The 23,286-nt window shown below is 42.5% G+C and overlaps 1 protein-coding gene across 1 annotated transcript in view; it reads right to left on the reverse strand.

Annotated features, from left to right (window-relative positions):
- The window catches only part of BMPER (BMP binding endothelial regulator), a 255,604-nt gene that overhangs the window by 169,167 nt on the left and 63,151 nt on the right, over positions 1-23,286 (reverse strand). The window contains exons 5-6 of the mRNA XM_040259659.1: positions 20,189-20,279; positions 15,817-15,899 (exon numbers count right to left, since the gene is read on the reverse strand). Coding sequence (XP_040115593.1) covers positions 15,817-15,899; positions 20,189-20,279 — 174 coding nt within the window. The remainder of the gene's footprint in view (positions 1-15,816; positions 15,900-20,188; positions 20,280-23,286) is intronic.

The raw sequence follows: 23,286 nt of genomic DNA on the forward strand, positions 1-23,286 counted from the left end.
ACTAAAGAGAATGCCACTGACAAACTACGGGCTTTTCTTTTTATTCACTGTGAATATAGGAGTTTTTTTCTTTTGTTTAACTCTAGCAATATTCAGAAGCTTTCCAAAGTCCTCACACAGAACATGTGGAACATCATATTGTTAACCACAATCATATTATCTCATTCTGCTATGTGTATCATGGAGAACAGAAGAAAGGCACTAGAGCAAAAAATAAGTACAAAGAATTATGTAACAGACGTGTCTGACGCTGGATATAAGGTCAGGTTGTTTTGTACATTTCATGGTAAAGGTTTACTCTACTCCTGGAAGCCTATCCCCTTTCCAAAGAGTGAAGTCCACTCAATAGACATTTCCAGCTGGCTCTTCTAAACCACAGCTAGAGAACTTAGGTGGGCTTTGAAGGGATGATTCACAGCTGTAACTCAGTGTAGGCTCAGAGGTGGGCTTTAGAAGACAATGTCTGATGTGTGCACCCCCATCCTCCCCTTTGTATTTGTGGTCCAGTATTCTCCCATTTTCAGGAGAATCGTGCGGCCTGGAATATAAATACAGCGCTGCTTACACTGAACAAGTGGTACCATTTAAAATTCCACTTTAAGGGAATGGTGGTAATTGAAGCCATTCACAGGACCACAAAAGCACTGCCACCCTCCAAACCGAACATTTGAACGACATTTAAAAGGTGCCAAAATGTGTAACCAATTCATTCAAAAGATATTTGTGAATATCTAGCAGTACAGAACTCTGTGATGATTATTTGAGGAGAGGCCAGGCTAGCAATGAAAATGAATTTTGCTACTTTACTAAAGAAAACAGGCTGCCATGCTGAGATACTGATGAGAATGGAAAAGGGTCAGCTTAAGGAGGACCAGGAAACGACAGGAAAAACAGCAGCATGAGGGATGGGAGGAGGGATGGAAGAAAGAAGGGAGATGAGGATGAGGGGAGAGCTCTGAAGCAGAAACAAGGAAAGGGACAAAGAGAGTCGGAGACCCACAAATATCAATTGTTTTAAAGATCAAGAAGAAATAATGAAGAAAATGACCCCAAAAAGTTCTGGAAATATTCTAAGGTACTATGACACTAACATTTTATTCTATTCTACTGGCAAAATAGAATATTTCTTTTAGTTTCATTAATGAATGTCTCCTTTCTCTTCCTCCCACCCCATGGGAAGATGCATGCTCAAACTTGGCATCATTCCATGAGGCCCTGAGCAGTCAGAGCTCACCCAGCCCCCAACCCCAGCCACTTCACACAGTACTCTGAAGTCTCCTCACCAGTTTCTTTAAATGCTCTAGGGTGGAGTCCCTTCCTCTCCAGATTTATTATATATCCTTCAGGTTACCATGATCATTGAAAGAAAAAAATGTAAATATATTATAACGGGTCCAGGAATACATGTAACGTTTTTTTCCTCTTTCTTTTTTATTTTTAAAATTATGAATGTATGTATGTTCATACATGTTATGTATATGTTACGTATGATAACACTTGCAGGAGACTTGGAAAATATAGAACAAAGCTACATATAGTTCTACTATATATTACAATTATTTTTAAGTAGATAAATTAAAATTTTTAGTTGGAGTTTCAATACCAAACTCTCAAAAATTAATAGAATGAATATACAGTGATATAGAAGGATATAGTAGACCTGAAAAGCACTGCAAACCAATTAAAAATGTGAATATTGAATGTATTGCCTTCAAAATAGAAATGAAGACCCAGGTAAGAAGGTAGAAAGTTCTTGATCATATAACTCATTTTTAAGAACATGGATATTCAAATCAGAGAGTGAAAGACTAGTCATGTAGTCAAGTATTTACTGTTTCCTATGTGCGAGACATTGTACTCTACCACGGGAGGTACATAGTGCCTGGCCACAAGAAGCTGAACACAGAGGAGGAGAAGCAGGAAAGATGGGATGGAGCCAGATAAGACGGGAGCCGGAGCCACAGTGGAAGATCAGGTCTGGAAAGCAGGAGGGACCCTTCTCACTGAGCCAAGAAAGAGAAGCTTGAGGAGACAGAGAGATGGGAGGCCTAGAGCCACAGGCAGGGGAAGAGACACTGTAGAAACTCAAAGAATAACTTCCCTTGAGGGTGGGAGCAGGTCCAAGTCACTCTCACAATGAAGTCAGAGATGGGAAAAGAGAAGCTTAAGCAAAGAAAAGTCTTGGAAAATTAAATAGGGGACCTGACAACACTGACTTACTTTTTTTTTGGTTAATATATTTGGATCAAGATTTGAGGGGAAAAGACTGGAAGAAGACACGGGATTTCAGCAAAATCTAACATTATCCAACATGCAATATACACACTGAGATCAAACTACACATCCAGCATTTTTTCAGTGTTTTTAAAAACACATCTTAATATAAACAGCAGAAGATTACCATCCTTCATACACACATAAACTTCGGTAGAACTTTAACCACTCAACAGAAAAATGAGAAAAACACACAATTTACAGAAAAAAATGCAATCGTCCAATAAACATATGAAAGACGCTCAGTTCCAGAAGTCAAATGTTAATGAAATCAAGATGCTCAGATGGAAAAATAGCTTTGGTAAGGAAAATATACACCTAGGTACTGTTGACTGCAGTGGAAATTAGGACATCATTTATACGAGGTATTTTAACAACGCTCACATACACATCTTAAAATGTATTCTTGATCCACTAATTAAACTTCTATGAGGTTAGCTTAAGGAAAGATTAGTTTTCAAAGATGTCTGTTACATTATTCATAATAGTGAAAACTGAAAACAATGTTAATTTTTAATTCCAGAAAAAAATGATTAAATAAACCATAGTATACTGACAAACTACCCGTCAGTGGATTCAATTTTGTAGGGCAAGTCACTCCAGTGTGCACACTGGGAACACATTTCCCCCTCAATCTGTGCTTTTTCCTTTAGGGGATAAGCTAGTTCTGTTGGGGGACCCTGTTAGGGAAGGGAATTGTTGGACTGTACTTGAGCTGGAACTGGTTCACTGGGGAGCTAGTTCATGTGGGGATAAGCTTATCCTAGTTGGAATTAGTTCTTTGGTTTGTAGTGTAAGTTTGGGAGTTGGGAACCAATCTGTTGGTGTATCAATGTTGCAATTTTTTGTGTGGAATTTTTTATATTGGAATTTGTATACATCTTTTATGTTGTGGTATGGGTCATACTTTTAAAAATGGGAAGTATTCCATCTATAAATGGGAACTACTCCATCTGTCTCAAATGAGAGCCCTTTTGGGCATATATTGGATAAGTGGGAAAAATATAATCGTGAGCCTATGACTATGCTATTGTAATAGTGTGTGGACCCAACACATGTTAGGATCAGAAGAGCAATGGCCCTTAAATGGCTCACTCAACTATTATGCCATCTCACAATTAGAAGTGTTTTGCAAAAGAGCAGGGAAAAGAGATGTGATACCATATGTAGAAACACTTATGCTATTGCATCAGAAGGAAAAGGAGTCAGAGGACTACCACCTTATGGTGTGGAGGTCTGAGGGAAAACCCAAGGGGGTACCTAGACAAAAGAGCTTAAACAAAATTTGGGAGATAAAAGAAAAACCAACTGAGGAGCCATCAGAGTTTCTAGAAAGGATTTATCAAGTGTATAGGAGCTACACAAATATAGACCCTGAGGCCCCTGAGAATGTAAGGATGATAAATATGAACTTCATCAGGCAAAGCACTCTAGAGAGGAAAAACTTACAAAAATTAGATGGTGAGTTTGAAATGAATCCTCAATTAGTAGATGTTGTTTTTAAAGTTCAACAGCAGGGAACAATGGCAGAAGCAAGGAGATGCAAAAGAGAATAGAGCTGCTCTGGTACCAGCATTGAATGTGAGTAACCTAAAGGAGGGCTCCCAGATGGCTCAGTGGTAAAGAATCTGCCACTAATGTAGGAGATTCGAGTTTAGTCCATGGGTCAGGAAGATCCAGTGGAGAAGAAAATGGCGACTTACTCCAGTACTCTTGCCTGGAAAATCCCATGGACAGAGGAGCCTGGCAGTCTACACTCCATGGGGTCACACAGAGTCAGACATGATTGAGCGACTGAGCACATACTGATGAAAAATTATGCAGCTATGAAAATTATTTTAAATGACTTTTTAATTAAATAAAGATATGTTCATAATATAAAGTTAAGTGAAAATAACCAGGATGCAAAATATAGAATGTGATCTAGTTATATAACTATATGAAAATATAGAGAAAAAAAATTGGAAGGAAATATGTCAAATCATGTTAACTGGTTTTGTTGAGTTGTACACTTACTTCTACTCTTCAATATATCTGGACTTTTAAAAATATTTTATACTTGGCATATATTATCATACATAATATTTTTATCTTTTACGTGGTACACACAAAAAATGTTACAGTATGGCTTGATCTGAGTTTAGTAAGTATGCCCAAGTCAATAGATTGAGTTACCTGAAAAGAAAAAGTGAAATCCTCTTCATCTCTGAACACTCAATACCTAATACAGGATCTAACACAAAGCAGGCACTCAATCTTTGTTAAATTATTAAATGACTGGCTGGTTATAGAGACAAGAGATGGATGAAAAGATACAAGAAAAAAAATGAAGGAATAGTTGGAAAGTTCTTCACTCTTTAGTAAAATCAGTATTTTTCCTGGGACTTTTCAGACATGAAAGGCGTTCATTATGTGACACATCTTGAAAGAATAAAAGAAAGAGGAAAAAATTACAAGGAATGATCTTTACAAAGATATAATGGGATGAGATTTAATCAGCGGAGCTTGTTTTTCTGCATGCATGCTGCTGCTGCTGCTGCTGCTGCTGCTAAGTCGCTTCAGTCCTGTCTGCTCTTTACGACCCTATGGACTGTAGCCCTCCAGGCTTTTCTGTCCATGAGATTCTCCAGGCAAGAAGACTGGAGGGAGTTGTCAAGCTCTCCTCCAGGGGATCTTTCTGACCCAGGGATTGAATCTGCATCTCTTGCATCTCTTGCACTGGCAGGCGGGTTCTTTACCACTTGTGCCACCTGGCCATCTGAGCCACCAAGGAAAGAGAAAAAGTGAAAGTATTAATTGCTGTTATGTCCAACTCTTTGCGACCCTGTGGACTATAACCTCCAGGCGCCTCTCTCCATGGAATTCTCCAGGCAAGAATACTGGAGGGGGTTGCCATTCCCTTCTCTAGAGGATTTTCCCAACTCAGGGATAGAACCTGGGTCTCCTGGATTGCAGGCAGATTCTTTGCCATCTGAGCTACATGTTTTTCTCCCAACTATCAATACCCATTCTGAAAGTCACTTAAATTTCCAAATGCATCTGCTTCTTACATGGATAAGAAGGCTATCCAAAACTGATGATTAAACTCCATCAGTGACTATTACAAGGAACAGATAGGACCCACCAGATAAACATTTATTTCTATCATCTTTGGAAGCAGAGGCACTGTGCATGGCTCTATCCCAGCAACAATCACATTCTCTTTGTATATTCATGATTTCTTGGCAAACAGATACACTATAGATCACATTGTCTCCATTCTCCAACTGATGTGAGGGTAGCAGATACATGTTCGTCATTCACTCTGCCATCACTGTGACATACTTAGGCTGAACGCCCAAGGCTGAATTATTTCTCCCTCAAAATATCTGGTTGCTCTTCATTCCATAGATTCAGATGGCATGTCCCACTTTCAAATGTCTACAAAAAAACCATACATTGGGTATCTCAAAATGACACAGGTTTGGTGGGGGGTGGGGGGTGGGGGTTGGTAGATGGGATAGAAATAACGTGACTATAATCACATAGTTCACGATTTCAATTCTTATTAACTTTTTGACCTTAGGCAAGCAATTAAACTTCTCAAATCTCAACTTCTTCACCAAAAAAATGGGGCTAATGCCCCATATAGGACTATCTTGAAAATGAACATTATAGCACTATATATATCTGGCACAGAGTATACACTCAGCAAAAGTAGCTATTAGTATCAGTAATTCCTCTATAAATAAATCATTTGCTCATCTCTTTCAAACTCTGTGTTTTCCTATAAATGCTCAAATGTCACACAAGAAATTTCCTTTCTAACTCTTTACCCCATTAGGCTCATTTTTCAGATGGTGGCTCCCAATGTAGAAAAATAATTTTACAAGCTTCAACTATAAAGTATATAAAGAAATAAACATAAGGAACCTTAGAAACCACAAAAAAATAAGACATGTGTGGGGATTAATATTCAAGTGTTGGCCTGAAAATACATGAGACAGGGCTGAAATAGGATTTAAAATATACAACAGTTATTTCAATCTTTCTAACATCAAAAAAATTGAGCCTCTTGTTGCTTTCAGGAACTTACTGAAAGTATTAGTAACGCAGATAACTCAACCAAGCACATGAACTCTTTAGGACAAGCCATGAAGCTCATCTCATAGTTTCCACCAATATGTATATCATGATATAGTATATCATGAAAATTGCCCAATCCAAGTCAAGTCCTTATGTTAAAAAACTCACCTTAATCCAGCCTCCCCCCCAACAAAGAACCTCACAAATATCCTATCTTTGTCCTCTTCCTTCTAAAATAATATTTTAAGGCTCCGTCAAGGTAATCATTGATGACCACAGTAAGCAATATCCTTAGCTCTGCCTTGCTTTGGTATTATTTTCGATAAGCAAGAATTTGACACCCTTATAACAATAGCTGTACATTTATGTAGTCACCCTGAAGAGAATGGCATTAAATAGACCCTCTAATAGAAGGTTGACAGAGAAACCACAATTGCTCAGATTCATCCTAACATAAAACCCCAAGATTCAGGACTTCATGGTGTAGCCAAAAGCAGGCAGAGTACCAGCCACTTTACTAAGCAAATTGAGGCCCCTTTTAGTGGCAAGTGCTATCCAGCCCTTAAAGAAAAGCCTTTTCTTTTTTAAATTGACTGTTCAAAGCCAGGATCTTGTTATCCTCAGAGTGATGGTACAACCACAATGCAATATGCAACACTGCAGCAATTACATCAACATTTCAAACTAGGCTTGAAAACTCCTCTGAGGGTTTTCGGCCCACACTGCTTAGAGAAACTGCCCACATTGATCTAATTCACTCAATAATTGCTCAAGTCTCCAATTTATTGCCCAAATGTAGCCAAATTTCTCCCCATGGACAGGGAAGACATAACGACAGCCTATCACTAAAATGTGCCAAATTGCACATATTATCAAGAGTAAAGCAGAGTCCATGTGAGAGGACTCAGGCATCGAGGGTCCCAAGTTCCCATGGCAGAGGAGCAGTGCCATGGCTGGGAATAAGTAACTTGGATTGCCATGGCATCACGTGACCAGGAAAGTGACCCGCTACCCCACTGCATCCAATTACAGGGAAGTACAATCTGAACCTGGACAGACTGGAGAGGGGAGAGGTCAGACACATCTCTCCATATTTCAGGGCAAAGTCAGCTCTGAGGGTGGAGAATTATGCTTTCCTTTCCAAGGTCTGCCACAGTGAGTGGCCCCAGTCATTGGCCAATGCTTCCTGCCACTGCATCTTTCCGTTGCCATGAGTGGTGGAAATCTTTGAGGCTCAGGCAACACTTTTCAAGCAAGACATCCTTAGGGAAGTCATCTACATTCCATACAAAGCAATTTATAATAAGTACTACAGTGGCTGCAAATATATCCATCTTCCTTCCAGAAATGGAAAAGACAAAACATGCAGCAGAATATGAAATAGCAGAGAGGGGAAAGAGGCAGTAGGGAAAGAAATCGAAATCAAAGTCAACATTCATTCATTCCTGAATTCAACAATTAGTACGAATATCCATTATGCACCAAGCACGGAAGATACAAGAGTTACCATTGGGGTCAGGAAGATCCACTGGAGAAGGGAATGGCTACCCATTCCAGTATTCTTGCCTGGAGAATTCCATGGATGAAGGAACCTGATGGGCTACAGTCCATGGGGTTGCAAAGAGTTGGACATGACTGAACAATTTACCCTCAAAGAGTTAAGTAAAATCATTACACACAAAAATATCGAATTAGGAATTCTTTTAAATGTTTAGGAAGTAAAGTATGGGCTGCTCTATAGGGTTTAGCAATAGTACCGGATCTAGTCTTGGGAGTCACACAAGCTTCTGGAAAGAAGAAATGTTTGAGCTTCCAAGCGCAGAATAAGTGGTGTTAACTAGGCATGGGGTATCAAAACATGGAGCAAAGTGGAGAGAAGAAAGAAAAAGCAGCCCAGGGAAAGGCCAAGAGCTGTTAGACCAGAGCTCCTCAAACTTTATTTGGAAAATGAATTTTCTGAAAATCTTGCCAAATTGTAGATTTCAATTCTGGACCTGGGGTAGGGCCCAAACTTCTGCGTTTCCAGCAAGCTCTCAGGTGAGGTCAATACGGCTGGTTGGGTGCACACTTTGTGTAGCGAGGATCCGGAGGAACTGCCCAGATGTCAGAGCAGAGAGAACGAGGAAGGGTCAATGATGAGGCCAGAGAGCCTGGCAGAGGTTGGGCCATGCCAGGCTGTGCAGAGCATCTTAAGGAATCTGGTCTCAGAGGAATGGGAACCACGAAGATCTCCATTTCCTTTGTTCTCTCCAAATAACCTTGCTGGGAGTTTCATTTTCCCTGGGAGACAGCACTTTGTAGTATCTAAAGTACAAGTGAGAGCAAAGGTGTTTATGGACTCCGGGACTTCTAAGAGCCAATAAAGTTCAGCTCCTTCATCACAGACAGACCATTAACAAGCCATGTTTATTAGTAAAAATCCTCAGAACTTAATACACCTTTGTCAGCAAAAGTAATTGATCTTGGCCTGTTAATCTGGCTGGTTTTGCAGACTGAGGACTTGCCACTTTTTTTAGAGCGTCCTACAGCCCTGCGGGCTTCCCTACTTCAGTAAGTGATTTCCAAGAACACAGAGCCCATAGGGTCCTTAAAATAGTTTGGTAAAACAGAATACAAACACCTCTCGTTGGCACCCTGGCCTTTAGCCTTACACGCCTGAAGACATCAGGTTTTCCAGAAATACCTGTACCAACTGCCACCAGCCTGAGCATTTGACTGAACAAAGGTGCAGTGAACTGTTTGCTGTTCAGTCTGTTGCTGTTGCTTAGTCGTTAAATTGTGTCCAACTCTTTGCGACCCCATGGACTGTAGCCCACCAGGCTCCTCTGTCCATGGGATTTCCTAGGCAAGAATATTGGAGTGGGTTGCCATTTCCTCCTCCAGGGGTTCTTCCCATCCCAGGTATCGAACCCACATCTTCTGCATTGCAGGAGGATTCTTTACTGGTGAGCCAGGATGGAAGCTCTTGTTCAGTTAGGCAGGTCATAAAAACTCAAGCTCAGATGAATGTTCAATATACTTTATAAACTACTCTTTGCTTCTGTCTTAGGAAAGAATCTTCTTTCATTTTTAAAATGAACACAGGACTCATTCTCACTGAACACACGCCATGAGGAATGCACTCTGCTATGACTCAGACAACACTAAGGAACAGCTCAAGGAACTCAAATGTCCACTGCCCTGATAAGTACCAGCTCTCTAGAGAAGTAACTCTTGGCTCTGTCATTTATGTATAGTGGGAACATGGGGATGACACAGTTTCACAAGTAATAGTGAAGCACTGCATTTTCTACATGAATCATAATGCTATTCACACTGAAAAATGTGAGACACTGCTTCTAAAATCGGTAAGAGTGAGAGGTTGTGAAATCTCTCCAGATATCGTCAAACATTAGCATGTTCTCAGCTGTCTGGAATGCTGTATATACTGTCCTGACCTGAAGCAAGGATGAGAAACCATGTGTAAGGCATTTGTTCCATTACCCAAGGAATCCATCTCAGTCAGATGGAGTGTCTTTCTGGTGGTCTGCTTCTGTCACCACATCCGAAAAACATGGGTAGAGAGATTTTCACAAATTTGGAGAATGTAACAAAGGGGGCTGGAGGTAAAATACAATTTTCATGGTGTATATAATATTTACTTGAAGAGCTGGCAATTCATCCATCAGAGATGGGTAATATACTCTAGAGATGTTTTACACATTATGGGGTGTGCTCCAAGGCAAACAGTAACCTAATGAGAGTAGGATATGTATCTAACAATAGCTATTCTCTCAGGAGGTTCAGACAGTAAAGAATCTGCCAGCAATGCAGGAGACTCAGGTTTAATCCCTGGACTGGGAAGATCCTCTGGAGAAGGCAATGGCAACCTACCCCAATATTCTTGCCTGGAGAATCCCATGGACAGAGGAGCAGCCTGGTGGGCTACAGTCGATGGGGTCACAAAGAGTCAGACACGACTGAGTGACTCTACACACACACACACACACACACACACGTTCTGTCAGGCAAGAAGGAGCTGGCCAGCTTTAAAGGGCAGAACTGCTGCAGTTTGGAAGGAAAGAGATTGCTGGTTCAGTGTACACCATTACAAGGTAGCAACAGGAAAGCAGGTGAAGATTGCTAGCCAGCATCAGAGCACCCACATGGCTAAGCTCAGAGGTTAGCAAGATGGGCATCAGAAAACACACCTCCCTCCCTTATGGAGGTCATGGCCTAACACAGAACAGGAAAAGGCTCTGGTAATCATGCTACAGTGGAGCAAGGGCTCACCTGGAAGTGTGTGCACGTGTGTGTCGTGTGTGCATCTGTCTGCACATGTGGGAAGGGGGGAGGAACACCATACCGCAAGTAAGCTGGCCAGGGAGAGCCCTGAGCCTCAGGAACACAAGTAAGAAAACAGTTTTTTCTGCTTCTGCCTAGAGGCATGGAGTGGTCAGGGAGTTGCCGTGGGTGATGATAACCAACTTTGAAAGGCCAAGCACTGACCAGGTGAATAACGATAAGAAAGGGATTCCAAACAAGGGTGGAGGCATGAGCAAAGAATGGGAGGCATAAGGAAGTAATGGGTTTAGGGAAAAAACTCGTAATCCAGGGACAGATGGCATGCATATGTACCTATCAGTTCAGTTCAGTTCAGTTCAGTTCAGTCGCTCAGTCATGTCCGACTCTTTGCGACCCCATGAATCGCAGCATGCCAGGCCTCCCTGTCCATCACCATCTCCCGGAGTTCACTCAGACTCACGTCCATCGAGTCCGTGATGCCATCCAGCCATCTCATCCTCGGTCGTCCCCTTCTCCTCCTGCCCCCAATCCCTCCCAGCATCAAAGTCTTTTCCAATGAGTCAACTCTTCACATGAGGTGGCCAAAGTACTGGAGTTTCAGCTTCAGCATCATTCCTTCCAAAGAAATCCCAGGGTTGATCTCCTTCAGAATGGACTGGTTGGATCTCCTTGCAGTCCAAGGGACTCTCAAGAGTCTCCTCCAACACCACACTTCAAAAGCATCAATTCTTCGGCGCTCAGCCTTCTTCACAGTCCAACTCTCACATCTATACATGACTACTGGAAAAACCATAGCGTTGACTAGACGGACCTTAGTCGGCAAAGTAATGTCTCTGCTTTTGAATATACTATCTAGGTTGGTCATAACTTTTCTTCAAAGGAGTAAGCGTCTTTTAATTTCATGGCTGCAGTCACCATCTGCAGTGATTTTGGAGCCCAAAAAAATAAAGTCTAACACTGTTTCCACTGTTTCCCCATCTATTTCCCATGAAGTGATGGGACCAGATGCCATAATCTTCGTTTTCTGAATGTTGAGCTTTAAGCCAACTTTTTCACTCTCCTCTTTCACTTTCATCAAGAGGGTTTTTAGTTCCTCTTCACTTTCTGCCATTCGGGTGGTGTCATCTGCATATCTGAGGTTATTGATATTTCTCCTGGCAATCTTGTTTCCAGCCTGTGCTTCTTCCATCCCAGCGTTTCTCATGATGTACTCTGCATAGAAGTTAAATAAGCAGGGTGACAATATACAGCCTTGACGTACTCCTTTTCCTCTTTGGAACCAGTCTGTTGTTCCATGTCCAGTTCTAACTGTTGCTTCCTGACCTGCATACAGATTTCTCAAGAGGCAGGTTAGGTGGTCTGGTATTCCCATCTCTTTCAGAATTTTCCACAGTTTCTTGTGATCCACACAGTCAAAGGCTTTGGCATAGTCAATAAAGCAGAAATAGATGTTTTTCTGGAACTCTCTTGCTTTTTCCATGATCCAGCGGATGTTGGCAATTTGATCAGTGGTTCCTCTGCCTTTTCTAAAACCAGCTTGAACATCAGGGAGTTCACGGTTCACGTATTGCTGAAGCCTGGCTTGGAGAATTTTGAGCATTACTTTACTAGCATGTGAGATGAGTGCAATTGTGCGGTAGTTTGAGCATTCTTTGGCATTGTCTTTCTTTGCGATTGGAATGAAAATTGACCTTTTCCAGTCCTTGGCCTCTGCCGAGTTTTCCAAATTTGCTGGCATATTGAGTGCAGCACTTTCACGGCATCATATTCAGAGATACAAAAATAGTAATGTCTGTGCTTGTGTGCATACATACATGTACCTGTGTACATACACATATATGTTGTAGCCAACTGCTGCGGCCCCACCCACCTTTTTGCGCCCGCACACCTGACTGAACACGCCAGACGTCAGCTGCCTGCACCTGTATTCTTTCTCTTAGAGGCCACTTTGCCACCTGAGAAGCAGCCCAAAAGGGTACCCAATCAACTCCCCCACTGGAGCAGATGGGAGGTGGTGCAACCATAACTCATCTCTCTCACTGTCGGGCAGGAAATTCTGAGGTATGACTTCCCTTGGCTTCCCAAGTCTGCCGGCAGGGGTGAACTCTGGTCAGGCACGGTGATCCACGCTTGGTCACATACCCTCAGCTAGTTGCCTCCCCTTTCTGATCTCATCTCTGCTCTCCTCGGCCAGTATCCTCCATCTCCCATGAGACTCCTACACCCCAACCTTTGCTGCAAGGTCTGTTTCTGGGGGAATCCAAAGTTAGACATGTAACTGTGGGTCTGTATTTGTATTTATAGGCATGCTTCTATAGATGTGGATATGTGCGTGTGGAGAGATACACCCATAGATACAGACATTTATGCATGAAAATATATATGCACACAAACACCACATATACACCCAAATGCATCGACGTGTTTCCATCTCTCTATTTATAGTACCGTTTTGTTTTCCTTTTTACCAAAGCATAGTGGGTAATTATACACAGTCTTCTTTTTAAACTGGAGGATCTGCAGCTTCCAGGGGCATACCCTTCCTGTAACCGCCTCAGTGGACCACCCAGCCTCGCACAGGTCCTGTCCAAAGCCCTTGTCCAATTTCACCCCCTCACTCCCCGCACTGTCCACAGCAAGGTGTCCGAGCCCATGGCCAGGCAGAACCTTCACACTCTGGGGAGTCTCATGGGGTGAGGGCCAGGCTGCACATTTGCAATACTGCCTTCTAAAGCAAACATCTGTCCAGTTGCCAGTCTCAGGACAGGGCCATCTGCTGCCAAGACATTGCCTCTCTCTCTCTCTCTCTCTCTCTCTTTTTTTTTAGCATACTACATTGAAAGATAGCAAAATAAAAGCATATTAAAAACCAAATTACTTTCATAACAAGCTGCAAAAAAGAAAGCTTATGACTCAAACTTTTGTATTCACAAAAAGAAAAACTGCTCTTTTGACTCTACCTATACCCAAGCAAACTCATAAATGTCCTGTCCCCAAGCAAGAGCTCCATCTCTTCTTCTCCTTCCCTTATTAACTGACAAGCTGACACCAGGGACAGCCAACGCCATTAGCTGCCCCTTATGTGCCAAGGGTGGTAACACGGAGAACTAGAAAAAATATAGGATTAGGAATACAGAAACATAGGAGATTAGAATATATAGGGATACAGAAAATGATATAGAATATAGATCTGGAGGAACTCATGAGAAGGAAAGCCTGGGCAAGCAATTACTTCTTTGGATTTTTCTTTCTTCAACTGAAAATAAAAGCAGTACTTGCAGGGGCCTGAATTTGGCCCTCTGGTATATTTCATTGATCATGCAGTGTCTTTATAAACAAAGTCTGAAGACCTTGAGTGCATGAGTATATGACCCTTTACATATAATCTCTAAACTCATTTCCATTCCCAACATCGGATAACTTTCTTTGCTAGTGACTGTCACTGGCAAAACTGCGGGAGCCTCCCATCCTCCCTGCCACCTTCTAAATTTTTTCCCTAAGGAGGCTCAGTTGCCTAAACTTGGCCCACCTTTATGGAAACAATAATTCATTCAGGTGCAGATTTAAAGTTTTCTACTGAAGTTTGCCTTGTTTTTCCTCAATCTACCCAAAAGAATGAGATGAAAATGATTCTTTTAATTATCAGAAAACTTTACAGCTACCAGTGTGGAAGAAACAAAATTGTGAAATGGGCAGTATTTAGTGGCAAATAGAAGTTATTACAAAAACAAAGAGCTATTTAGTCATAATTAGCAAGAAAGGAAAAACATGGAAGTTGAGTCTGAATATGCAAAATCATGTTCATCTTCATTAATTAGCTACTTTTGTATTTTTATATGTTCTTATCAGGTATTTCCTATACCTTATATTACATATTTATATTTACACATACATGGTATATAATGTACATATACTTTATATTACATATTTATTTTACATCTATATCTACATCTGTATCTATCTATAGGTATAGATATAAATATCTATCTATCTATAGATATAAATACTATCTATCTATAGGTATAGATATAAATATCCTGTGTCTCCTTCCTTCTCTCTCCTTCCTGTCCTTCTTCCCCTTGCAAAAACTATAACCCTTGGTCATGCTTACTTTAATCTGGACTCTCTAAGTTGTATGTGTATGTGTGCTCTAGGAAGGAGGAAATATTTTGGAAAAGACATGGAGAAATGACAAATACTATGATTTATGATGACCCACATATGACTCTGCTTTGGTGAAGTTAGGATGCCGAAGTTCCCCATGTATTGTTTTTTTTTAATATTTTGAGATGACAACTGTGTGTTCTTTACTGCAAAAGATTAGAAGCTTAAAAATATATATGGTTGTACTAACTCCCTACTGTAAATAACTTGGAGCGGCTGGTTAAGACTAGAGTCCCCATCATCATCAATACCACCACCATCACCAATGATTTTCCTCCAAATTTAAAATACATTAATAAAGAATATCCCTTTAAAACTATAACATATGCCAAGTTCCTTTTTAATTCCTAAGCACTATGAAGATATCCTTAGTCTGTGAATTACAAATCAACAGTGCTTAGAAAGGCAAGTCTACGGCTTTGTCTCACTAATCCCTTCTCTGCCCTGAATCCACAGTTTAAGGGTCATTTCCTCCTGTCCATTCTCCTCAGTATAATTGATCAATCCTCAAATCAGCTTCTCTCCAAAGCAAGCTACATTTATCTCCATCTGCTTCCCATTTGACCGCACTAAAGAACTCAACAGCTGCCTAAACAAGAAGTTTCTCTGGCCCAAAGATTGGAGAATCCATGCCTGCCCAAAGAAGGCAGGTGAAGGGGAATCAACCCCTCTCCCTCACTCTTTAGACCAGTGGTTCTCAATCAGGAGTGGTCATGTTCTCCAGGACACATGTGGCAGTGTTGCTGGTCACAACTGAGAGGGTGAGTGCTCCTAAAATCCAATGCGTAGAGACCAAGGATCCTGCTAAACATCCTACAAGGCACAAGACAGCTGCTACCTGTGAACTACCCAGCCCAGAATATTAACACTGCCAAGGCTGAGATACCCACCTTAGAGTGCTGAGCTTTTTCCTTGGTACCACATCAGGAGGGAGAAGAGAGACTATAAAGAGACTTGGGCTGGAGTTGGTGAGCTAAAGGCACAATTAACCAAAAGGAATACCCTGGGAACATCCAAGCCAGTACTTACAACACAGGAACACTTGGTACACTTGTCTCCTTCTGGCTGAAATTCCTCCCCTTCTCGGTACTGCACCCCCTCAAACACACAGCCTGGAAAGCAATGCAGAGTTTCGAATCAGGGCCACAGTCTTGACTCAGTTTGACATTATATCCTTCTAGCCACTGAGCAACCATCCCCACCTCCACCCCCAACTTGTACAGCATAGTCTTCAATCAGAGGACAAGAGTGCTTCAAAGTAAAAAAAAAAAACAAAAAAAAAAACTGTAGAGTACAAAAGATCGACATGGACCCAGAAACCCGAAGATGCTAGAAAGCAAACAAAATGTTGGAAGTCAGGTTGGCCTGAGCAGCAGCACTACAGGGTTCTGAGCCATGAAGAGTCTGAGGAGCTCACCAGCACCACCCCAATAACAGCCAGGGAACCAAATTCCAGAGGAGCTAGAAGAGGCAAAGAGAAGGTCAAGCCAGAGAGGTCAAGGATGAGCTTAGGAGCAAATGACATGGAGAGCTGCCACCTGGAGAGTAGCTAGAAGTGGCCAGCTCCTGCCAGACCCTTTGCACTCCTGACCTTACTCTATCTTCAGCGAGCCCATAGAGCATGGACTCTGATCACTGCCCCTGCAGGTGAGGAACACGCGGCCCAGAGAAAGGAAGGAACTCATCCAGCTGGCAGCACTGGGTGCTAACTCAGCTCCAACCCACTGGCCATACCACACAAAGGGCCAGACACCAAGACGAGAAAGGACAAAGGCAAGGCAGGAGGCACCACATAGGTTTTCAGTCCCACCCTGTGTGTTGTTGAAGGGGCTAGGATGTCCCCAACAAGTTTGGCTAAAAATAGGCCCGAGAGCCAGGAGGTGCCTATCAGAAAGATGCCAAGGTCACTGCTCTTTTCTTAAGCGATGTCACAGATGGCCAGAAGAACAGGCTGGCCAATGACCCTGCGCCACATGGGCCATGCACAGGAGGGCCGTCAGCTACGGCCAAGCCTCCTTCCTCAGGACTGCCCTCCCCAGCTGCCTTGCCAGGATAGCTGAGGTCACTTTCCACAGACAGACAGTGCGGAAAGCAGCACTTCCAATGGGGAAACTCAGCAAAGAGGGCTCTTGTGATAAACCAACTCATGCCCCTGAGAACAGGTGTTCAACGCCTGTCCACTAAAGCCATCAACACGCATGCTCAGTCATGTATGACTTTTTGTGGCCCCATGGACTGTATGTAGCCCACTAGGCTTCTCTGTCCATCGAATTTTTCAGGCAAGAATACTGGGGTAGGTTGCTATTTCCTCCTCAAGGGGATCTTCTTGAGCCAGGGATTGAACCCTTATCTCCTGCATTGACAGGTGCATTCTTTACCACCGTGCACCCTGGGAAACCCAAAGTTGTCAACAGAACCCACCAAACTCTCAAAGCAGCTGGTTCCTGACAAAAGGAACCTCTGAACATATGAGCATTGCCCATTACCACCCGATCAAGCCACCGGACCTGTTCATTTTAAAGCTAGATATGAAGCCTTTTGTTCAACTGAAACACATGGAGACAAATGTTACTGAAGCTGAATAGCTGGGTGAATTGTGGCTTTAAGATCTTTCTGATGCCCATAACCAGAGCCAGGGGAGGAGCCAGAGCCACCCTCCTGCTGTTCCCTTTGATCCAAGAGACCTGATAAGCTTGGTGCCCTCCTCGTGGCCATATCTCAGCACTGTTAATAACAGCAGGTGCCCATTCATCTCTTTTCAAAAGACATTTCCAACAAAGGGTCTTCAATGCTTTCATATATGGTTACACCACTGGTTCTGTCATACAGATTGCCAGACAGGTTAACTGCACAACCCACATAATAACTTAAATAACAAATCTTTAAATGAAAACTCTTGCAAACTGTTCCCTTTACAGCCCATCTTCCTTGAGCAAAGAGTCAGACGAGAAAAGAAGGAGCAGATAACTAAGAATGTCCTGCAATCTGTTTCAGGAAGAAACTGACCACAAGCTGTATGTGTTTGTCATTATGTGGAATACCATTCCATGATCAATGACAGATGCCAGTCCTTCTGAATTACAAGGAGAATACCCCAAGGCCTCAGTGGACTGTCCCTCTCTAGACCTGGCTGAGGCCTCCTTCCCAAGACACAGGATAATGCAATCTGGATGCGGCCAGATCTGAGTCTTCTGATTTTCATGCCAAAGGTTGGTCTTTGAAATTAAGGAGAAAGAATAAAGTTGATTCTTGACCCCATAACCAAGGGCAGAGTGCCTACCCGGATGTCAGGGGGCTAGTGTGCAGCACTGGCAACCTAATGTTTTACCTTTTTAATTTATATTGGGGTATAGCCGATTAATAATGTTGTAATATTTTCAGGTGCCTAGAGAAGCAACTCAGCCATATATATACACAAATCCATTCCCCTCTAAACTCCCTCCCATCAGGGCTGACTGGCAAGCTAACTTTTAAAGATGGCTTCCCAGGGCATCTAGACCCAAGTTGAACAATGATCCCGGTGTGGGGTAGGGGCAGGTAGTACAGTATAGAGGCCAGAGAAGAAAAGAGGCCGGGGACCCCACCCCCACCTTTGGACTTATCCTCATTGAGTCAAACTTCTGCCTGTGTGAACTAAAAACACTACTTCATCCCTTACTGAAATGGTGGTGAAGGCTTAACATTACAATATGTGCAATTACAGAGCTCAGCCTTTCCTTCCTGGGAACTCAACTAAAAAACAAAATGAGAGAAGCAATTGCTCAAATATGATAACTTCAGCTGCTGAAATAAATTCACTCTGTTGTTTTTATACACATACCTTCAAAGGCAGTCTAAAAATATGACTATCTCCTAAGTGAAAAGGAATGTTATATATGCCGAGTTGATTCTGCACCAATAAAGCGACAGTCTACTCAACCCAACTGAATTCATATTTAACAGCTTTGATATCTTTTAAATCTCTATGGCATATAAAATTTGCTCTGTTCTCAATCTCAAGCTTGGCTGTGCACAGAAATTATCCAGGAGGCCTGAGTTTCACCCTCCAAGATTCTGATGGAATTGGTCTGGGACGCAGCCTGGGCATCAAGATTTATTTTTTAAAACTTCCCAGGTGATTTTCATGTGCAGCCTAAAGAATGACTGAGCTAACTTAATAAAGATCCTTTAGGCATTTTAGAATATGGTTACATGATGCAAAGCATTCAGTGCACTCAGAGGGGAAGGGTACTCAAGCAACCTGTTTGATAGATACAAAATAACTGAGTTATGGAAAGAATTATTTTACTTTCAACTGGTTTCTGGCCTTCACTTAAGTTTATCCAATAATACAAGTTTAACAGAAATTGCAGTGTGAAAAGGAAGCTTGGCTCAATAAAGACTGTCCAGGGAACCCAGGAAGGTTAGGAGCAGTGGAGAGAGACTGTCCTCACTGTCATTCAAAGATGACGGAAGGCTGGACCCTGGAAGGGACTCAGGTCTGGGAGCATGGCAGGCTGTGTGGAGGGAAACAGCAGGAGGGGAAGGGACCAGGGGCTCATCTTCACAGAGCATCTGACAACGGTGCCTTTGCCATTTCCCGGGAAGGCTCACAGAACAGAAGGCCCTTTGGAGATTAACTTCAAAAGCAAAGAGAAGTAGTTGTGAGTATCGCCTCCAGTGAGGAAAAGCACTCAGAGTAAAACCCAAAATGTAGAACATCTGTTGAAGAGTATGGGCCAGGGGCTTAAGGGATCAGAAAAAAATCTCTCACCTCAAAATCCCCGGGCTCGTACCTAAGGGCAAGAAAAGAGGCAGGAGGCCTTTGTAATCCTGTTCAGAGAAGTAAGAGGAAACACTCCAGCCACTGAAAAGGAAAGATCGCTTTGCTGTCAGCTAGGCCCTGGGGCCCTCTAAAAAGACAGTGGTTCCCAGTCGCTGCACCACACAGAAAACTGAGACCAGCAAAGCCTTAAGCTAAATCCACTTAGGGATCCAGCTCTCGGTGTTCAGAAAACATCTGGTGGCCTCATCACCAAGGCGAGCCGGTGAGCCCCGGCCAAGGTATTGCAATATGAAGCAGTAAAAAGACATTTCTGGAAGCAAGGGAAAGCCACAACCTTTCCTTCCAAAATAAGCATTACCTGTGGCCCTGTGGAGTGGAAAGCAGGCCTCCGGAGCCTGGAGCATCCTTGCCAAGACCTACAGCACATTGCAGTCATCCCGGGCCCGCCAGAGTCCAACCGGACATTTCTATGCAAAGAAGTTTGCTCTCCTCACCCATTAGGTACACAGACATAAAGGGAGAAAACTTCCAGTCAGGAGTGGGAAAATCATGCATGCTTGAGAGAACCCTGAAGGATTTCAACAGTGCTGTAATGTACCAGAAAGCCACACTGCCTTCCCCTTCCTGAGAGGTTACCTGGACACGTGGGGCAGCATGTTCCCAGATGCTTGGAGGGGTTTTTACAATGAACGACACATCGCACCTCAGACTCTGTGACAACGCCTTCCTGAAAAACAGAATGCCACAAGCGACGTCAGCCCCAGTATTCCCATGGAGATTTACTCACTTCTGGAAAGTAGCCAAAGTAGTAGGAGAAGAATTAAAACATGAAAAGTGCAAAGGGGAATAGGCGTCAGGTCCATAGGTCCGTGGCAAAAACGAGGTCTGATGGCTCCAGTTTGTCCATTGCAAAGCACAAATCTTGTCACCTGTTCTCTTCCCAGTTCTGGCTCTTTCTCTTTGACTCTGATTTCTTCCTTTCTTTCCTTTAAATCTAGTATTTAAGATTTCCTTGCTGTCTGTCAGTAGCTGACGGAGTCTAGCTGTTCATTCACAACTGTTGTAGGTTTTCAACATGTACTATATGATCTATAATTGTTGTTACACTTTAAGCCATTAATTATAAGCCACAGAGGGCAAACATAATATCCCAGACTGGCATCTGGAGACCCAAATCCTCACCACCCTTCCAGGAATAACTAGACACCAGCTCTGCAATCGTAGACATTTCTCTGGGCTTCCCAGAGAGCCTGGCTATCACTCAGCAAATGAAGAGATCAGATAAAACTATTTTAAAGATCATACTCAGTTCAGTTCAGTTCAGTCGCTCAGTCGTATCCGACTCTTTGCGACCCCATGAATTGCAGCATGCCAGGCCTCCCTGTCCATCACCAACTCCTGGAGTTCACTCAGACTCACGTTCATTGAGTCAGTGATGCCATCCAGCCATCTCATCCTCTGTCGTCCCCTTCTCGTCCTGCCCCCAATCCCTCCCAGCATCAGGGTCTTTTCCAATGAGTCAACTCTTCTCATGAGGTGGCCAAAGTACTGGAGTTTCAGCTTCAGCATCATTCCCTCCAAAGAAATCCCAGGGCTGATCTCCTTCAGAATGGACTGGTTGGATCTCCTTGCAATCCAAGGGACTCTCAAGAGTCTTCTCCAACACCACAGTTCAAAAACATCAATTCTTCGGTGTTCAGCTTTCTTCACAGTCCAACTCTCACATCCATACATGGCCAATGGAAACTATATTACGTTAAAATAGAGGCTTTTGGTCTTAATAACAAAATCAAGGGACTCATTTGCAACTGATCTTTTGACTCTAGTACTTTAATGTTGATTGAAACATTTTTTTTAATTCAATTTTCAGAGTTGGTCTTTGAAGATTTTTCTCTCTATTCTCTCCCCCCTTTATAAAATGGTTTTGTGTGTTTATTAATTTTCTTTCAAGGGGAGTGGTAATAAAAGGTAAAACACTATGTAACAATCTGACAACTAGACAGTTTTCTTCATCAAGCCTGACACTGTATCATCTCAATCCAACAAGGAAAGTTACATCCTAAATGTCTTCACATCTGTCAGACCTGAGGGTTCCACTACCAAGAAATTTATTGTGGTCTATATCACATCTGGGAAGGAAAAAATGTCAAAATTCCAGCAATATACAACATCAAAAAAGGAACTGGCCTTTAGTTATATAACTGAAGCAATGCAAAAAGTCCAGGATCAAATTCCCTTTAGTATCTGCAATGCAGATGCAGGATTCAGGTTACTCCCCAGCATGAATTTCCTGCCTCTGATCTTCAGATTTTCCTCTTCCAGTTAGACACTAAAAGTGGAAAATAAAGGTAAATTTTCCACCATCAAACTCCTTCAGTAAGAAGGCATAAGAAATAAGCTAGAATTCAACTCAAGTGGAAACAAACCGGATCATTAGACTAGCTGTTACTGGTCTGGTACCAAGTTGTACTCAGTATACGCAGGCTCTACCAGAAGTGTTTTAAATGACAGTGTTGCTCATTCTCACAACCACTCTATGAGGTAGTACTATCCTCATTTTATGGGCATGAACATGAAGTCTGGAGAGGTTAAGTAACAAGTTATGTGAATAGCAACAGCCATATTTTACTCACTACCCTACATTCTCTCTTCTGTTACGGATTCTGTGTCCTGAGAAGAAAGATCTTGGAGAGAGAGGTTGCAATTGTGTCCTTCAGCAGAGGAGCGTCTTAAACATGAAGACTTCCCTGATGGTCCCAGTAAACAGTCATTTCCTGCATTCATAGATGAGGTCTCCTTCCCTAAAGAAGGAAGAAAGTAAGCAGGAGTGGGAAGGTACTAACTAAGAGAAGGAGAAGCTTTTCGTAACTAATTTAACAGAGGTTTGCCTTTATGGTGATTGAGTAAAATCATATTTTCCCTGGTGGCTCAGCAGTAAAGAATCTGCCTACAATGTAGAAGAACAGGGTTCAATCCCTGGGTCGGGAAGATCCCCTGGAGGAGGGCATGGCAACGCACTCTGGTACTCTTGCCGGAGAATCTCATGGACAGAGAAGCCTGGCAGACTGCAGTCCTTAGGGTCTCAGAGTCAGACACGACTGAAGTGACTAAGCAGCAGCAACAGGGCTTAGGCAAAGTGTTACAAAAGGAGAAAAATTAAAAGGCAAAGTTCATCCTTGGTAGTGAACATCTCCTCTCTGTGCTTCATCCTAAAGTTCAACACTTCCTGACTCCTGGGTCTTCTTGTCTTTAAGATTTCTTTCAATAATAATTTGATATTCCTATATATTATCTCTGGGCCCTGGTGAGTGACTAGTGACCAAAGCTGATAAGCAATAGGATTTTCAGTGTTCACAAATGATGATGGCTTGATATGTTATTCATTCAACAGAATATTCCCTCCCAGATAATACTGGTTTTCATCTAATTCAAACAAAGGCAGCAAAATTCACCACTGGTTCATGCAACTTGAGGATCTTCAAGACCTCTGACTATTGTATACAAATGTTATAGTCCACTCCAAAAGGCAGGCGGCGGCTGCTTTCAGAGTATCCCTGTCAAAAATTGGAAATCGCATCAGTCAAGAAGCAGGGGGGTGATGGGGTGGGGCAAATTTTAGAATGAGTGTGGGCTTTGATGTTGTTAAAAGTCATTGTCATCATCATTTGGTTCCGTGAAGCTGACTGAATGTATAACCCAGAGAAAAAACTCAACAAATATTCACTGAATCAATT

The sequence above is a fragment of the Oryx dammah genome, unplaced genomic scaffold (genome assembly GCF_014754425.2).
Source record: "Oryx dammah isolate SB20612 unplaced genomic scaffold, SCBI_Odam_1.1 HiC_scaffold_18, whole genome shotgun sequence".
Taxonomy (NCBI): Eukaryota; Metazoa; Chordata; class Mammalia; order Artiodactyla; family Bovidae; genus Oryx; species Oryx dammah.